Genomic DNA, 4,535 nt, shown 5'->3' with positions numbered 1-4,535 from the left:
CGGTCAAAGTCTTTCATTAGCAAGTTAAATGACCGAAGAATCAGCCAGCATCCCCAGATAATTACAAACCAGTAAATAAACTGGAGGAATGAGATGTCTTAAGCCTCCCTGTGGCCGCTGAGCAGACACTAAAATATGTCTCAGCATCTTTTTAAAGTGCTATTAAGTACCTACTTTAATTCTTCAGTTCCTCTGCGTTGTTTTGCCATTGCTTTAAGCCTTGTGCTCCTGTCACGAGGCGCTGCTTATCATAAAGATTCAGTAGGCACTCGAAGAGTGAATTCCCCCAGTTTAATTATGAGCAGTTCCCTTGGGCTGCGTATTTCAGCTTTCTCTGTTAAGAGTGGTTATTGTGTGGCTGGGCTAAGCTCGTGGTGGGTATTGCCTGTTACTCAGAGGGGACAGTAACTTGCTTTGGTTTGAAGTTCATTCCCTGCAACAGCCGCCTGAAGCTCTGCAGTCCAAATTCTCGTGTACTTGCTCCGATCCGGATAAACAGTCGACGTCGCCTATCCAAATGCCACTTGCACAAGAGCCATTTTAAGCCCAGTCTTAGAAACCTGCCCAAAGATTGAAGGTAATACCGAGCTACAGCTTTGAGCTGAAATTGAACTCATCTGCCACATCATACGGGTAGCTCTCTAGTGCCTGTAGCTCCAAAAGACTCCCGTTTACAAAGTGAAGTCAGAGACGCGTTTCTGATGGGAATAATTTGTACGCTCGTGGTATAAAAAAACACCTCGTTTACATCGGTGTTTCAGGAAACGACTAATGTTGCGGAGAACAAGGAAGGTGAAATAGGACACAGGCAGTTCCCCGTCAGATTAAAACTATGGAAAGCTACTGCCCTAAGGCAGTTGTAGACGAGGTGGTTTCATTCCTTGTATAGTTTTATGTAGCTGTTTTGGCCCAAGTCGCTGCTAGATCAACCCCCACCAATGTTAGTGGCCTGGGATTTAGAGCTCATCGTAACTCTCGCACTCGTTAATTATTCTGGGGTTTGGATGTGGGCAAGAGCGAGACCGTGCAGGACTTCATCAGCGCTGCTCCCCCTCAGGATTAAATCCACCGGAGGAGACCGGAGACGGTATCATTTTAAAGGAGGTGGAGGTTCCCAGGGGATGTAAACCTGTGGACTCTAGTTCAAGCATCCAGCAGATGCTTTGGCCACATAGGGAAGGGCTTTTCGTGGTCTCTCAGGAGCTCGCGGGCAAATAACGGGTTTACATCCCATCGTGTCCAGTTCCTGCACGTTTGGGAGTGTCCCACTAGGATCCGGCACTCCGGACAGCGTAAAGAATTCCTTTAACCCTGAATTTAAAAGGGAGAAGTCCAGGGGTGTTGGTGTGGAGGAAGCGGTTGGGCTGTGGCCATCACCTGAAGCCCCCCGGTACAGAACCTAGCTCGGGTTGTGGCTGAAGGAAACTTCTGCTGCTTGCATAGAGCATGCCCGTCTCGCCCCCCTCGTCAATGGAGAGCATTTACGTCTCCAGCCCTTGGCACCTTTCCCCACTAAAAGACGGCAAATATTCTATCGGCACTGGAATCGGTGTCCTTGCAGAAACGTCTCTGTGGGCGTAGCGTGGAGGTTGGTGGGAGGGTGTCCCTCGCTGCTTGCCCTCTGCCTCACCGCAGACGGGGCTGGTTCTCACCCCTTGTCGGTGCAGGGCTCCCCCAAATCACGTTAGCCTGGGAAGCGGGGGGAATTACGGGCACGGTCCCTCCGCGCCCGAGGTGTCGTAGTGGCGTAGCGAGAGCCACAGCCGAGCCGTGGTCCGGCACACCTCCGCGAGAGGCAGGGTTGACGTAGTCTCTGTACCAAAGGGATGCGTCTGCAGTGAAACGGTTTTACGTGCAAATGGCTTCCAGCAGCCAGGGCTTGCCAAATAACTGCTGCTGAGCCGTGCTTAACGCACCTTCCTCCCCTGCGCACGTGGTATAGGGATGTGGAATCACGTGGACACACACCGAAAACGTGTTTATTTTTAACATTTGTTTCACGCTTTTCCTCCCCGTGGGAGTGGGCAGGCACATTTGCTAGAAACTTCTAGCGCAATTACCTCGCAATGTTTTTTGTGGGTTTTTTTTTTTTTTTTTTTGCTTTTATCGAGGAAGAGTCTGCTGCAATAGCATCGTCCCCGGGCAGTTTGTGAGACGAGCTGGGTCTATCGGCCTTTGCTGGTCCCCGGCGAAAGGCTGGGGACTTTCTTCCCCTGGTTCTGCTGTGCTTCAGCTGTTCCGCTCTCCGCTGCTCCTGGGGAGACGTATGTAGTTACGAGCAAGGAGGAGGTTCCCTATCGTAAGTCCAGGGACTGGGATGCTTCGGACGTAGGGGAAGGACGATAACCGCTTATAATACAACCGTAAATAAGCGCTCCCCAGCGAAGCGAACTCTGAGGTGATGGTCCTTCGTTTTCAGGAAGTTGTATGGAATATAATGAAGGTGCAGCATATAATTAAAGTTCAGATGCATTAATTAGGGAATCTGAGAGAGCTCGCTTGGAGATAAAAGAGTAGCAGGTGTGTTAGCGATGAGAAGTTGACGTGCTAAAGAGGAAACCTAAAATCAAAAGCCCGTGAAATGTTTCATGCTCTATTATTGCCGAATGAATCCGTAGTTCAAAGTCTTCCCGACTACTTAGCGCATTCAGTTTGATCGTCTGGGCATTGCTACATATTTTTTCTTTTACATCTTCTCATATCTACCTTCTCCTGCCCACTAATTTTGAGGAGGATGTGCCCCTGCAGGTAACACAAATACTGCGAAGAGCGGCAGCGTTTGAGTCTCGACAGGTCGAGTACCTCTGAGAAATGGTTATCGGCCACAAAGAGAAACATCCCCGTAGCCGTGTTTCTCATTAACGACGCGCTAGTAGCCACAACAAGAGCGCTCAACCGAAATTGTCAGAAGAACACTGACCTTTTTTTTTATTAAAAGTTCTCGGTGAAATTCTTCATACCTTGAAGCTGATATTTAGCGATGATGTTCTCATTTCTTCGTGTTTATCGCTGTCTCGGAAGTCGTTTTTAACACCCTGCTGACGTGCATTCATAGAGGAAGAGCGGTGACGTTAGCGGCCCTGGGAAGAAAGGGCGGTGCACTCACGCGCTGTTGATATTTAGCCCGTTGAGCGCAGCGGGGCCCCTCACACAAACCTCCCACCTGGATTTTCAAACGTACATGTAGAAGACCAACAAAGCACCACTGTGTCTCTCTTTGTACATGTAAGCTGTTCGTTTTGTTGTGGAAAGCGTGCAGTTTATTTTTCTTATGCCTCTCCCATTCCATCTCTCTCTCTCATTGACTAATTTATGCTGGGTTTTATTTATTTTTTTAATTTTTTTTTTTAGCACTGTAGAAGGCAAAAAGGGGGAGCGTTTCGGGGCCAGATTCTCCAGCTAGAGTCGGTCCGCGCGCAGCTCCCGAGATGCGGGTTGAGCTCGAAGCCGTGTCCAGCTGCTGAGGATCTGGCCCGCTGTCCTTAAAGCCAGCTGGGCAGTCACCACCTGGTTTTAGAGGAGGAAAGACGTCCGACAGCCGTACTGCTTCTTAGCGTCCTTGTTTTTCTCTGATCACGATTGATCGCTGTTGTGTTCTGCTTGGTTTTTCTTAATTTGCTTTTTTATTATTTTCCTTTTTATATTTTATCCAGATCCCCCCACAACTATCCCTCCTCCCACAACAACCACCACCACTACCACCACCATCCCTACCACCATCACAGGTATGGTACCTTCATAACCATTGGAAATGTCCTGAATGTTTATTGTCTTTTATGTATGTAAGCAGAGCATGAAGCCTGGGGAAAAACAACAAACAAGTCACTTGCCTTTTTTTTTTTTCTTTTTTTTTTTTTTTTGGTTGGTTTGGGTTTTTTGGCTCTCAAATACACCCGCTGTACAGCATGAGTCCTGGTCCGGCAGTTCGACGGGCCGGATAGTCCTTACTGCAGGTGTTTCTGAAACGCGGGAATTGCCGTGGCAGAAAAAGCTCTTAATTCAGTTACCGGGGGCTGGTATCGGGTGCTTGCAAACGAAGGATGCGAACAGCCGTAGAGCTCATTGAATACGGGCAGTCGTTTCAGCCGCAACCCCGTCAGTGTCAATTTCTGAGCAGTTTACGCTCGGAAGCAGAGTTTGGTCTTTAGTAATTTAATTCGCCTCACGTGACTCGAGATGCTTTTTCTCACGCTTAGGTGTTTGGTCTGTCTCTGTGATAAGCCCTCTGCCTCCCTCTCCCAGAAAAGCCCTTTTTTACTGAGCCGAACAGCACCTGTAGGGCCCTTTTTGAGGAGCTGGCTTTTAGCATTTTGAGGTTTTTCCCTGCCTCGCGGGAAAAGAGGAATAAAAACAACCAGCTGATCACGAGGCGCCTCTCTCTCTCACACGCATCCGTCATATTGCCTCACTAGACAGGACTCTCTCCACTCATAGGGAAGGCCTTTCTGGTTTCTCTGTAATCATTTGCATTGCCATTTGTCTGATCTTTTCTATTTTGACTGCTGCTTTTGCTTTTGCTTGCCTTTTTCCCCCCC

At 48.6% G+C, this 4,535-nt stretch overlaps 1 protein-coding gene across 1 annotated transcript in view; it reads left to right on the top strand.

Moving 5' to 3' along the window:
- Positions 1 to 4,535, top strand: part of CADM1 (cell adhesion molecule 1) — a 314,581-nt gene that overhangs the window by 272,847 nt on the left and 37,199 nt on the right. Inside the window, exon 10 of the mRNA XM_019470503.1 lies at positions 3,654 to 3,725. Coding sequence (XP_019326048.1) covers positions 3,654 to 3,725 — 72 coding nt within the window. The remainder of the gene's footprint in view (positions 1 to 3,653; positions 3,726 to 4,535) is intronic.

This window comes from Aptenodytes forsteri, unplaced genomic scaffold, assembly GCF_000699145.1.
Source record: "Aptenodytes forsteri isolate BGI_AS27 unplaced genomic scaffold, ASM69914v1 Scaffold187, whole genome shotgun sequence".
In the NCBI taxonomy this organism is placed as follows: Eukaryota; Metazoa; Chordata; class Aves; order Sphenisciformes; family Spheniscidae; genus Aptenodytes; species Aptenodytes forsteri.
Note: the sequence above shows the minus strand (reverse complement) of the source record. Positions and strands in the feature narration are given on the sequence as shown.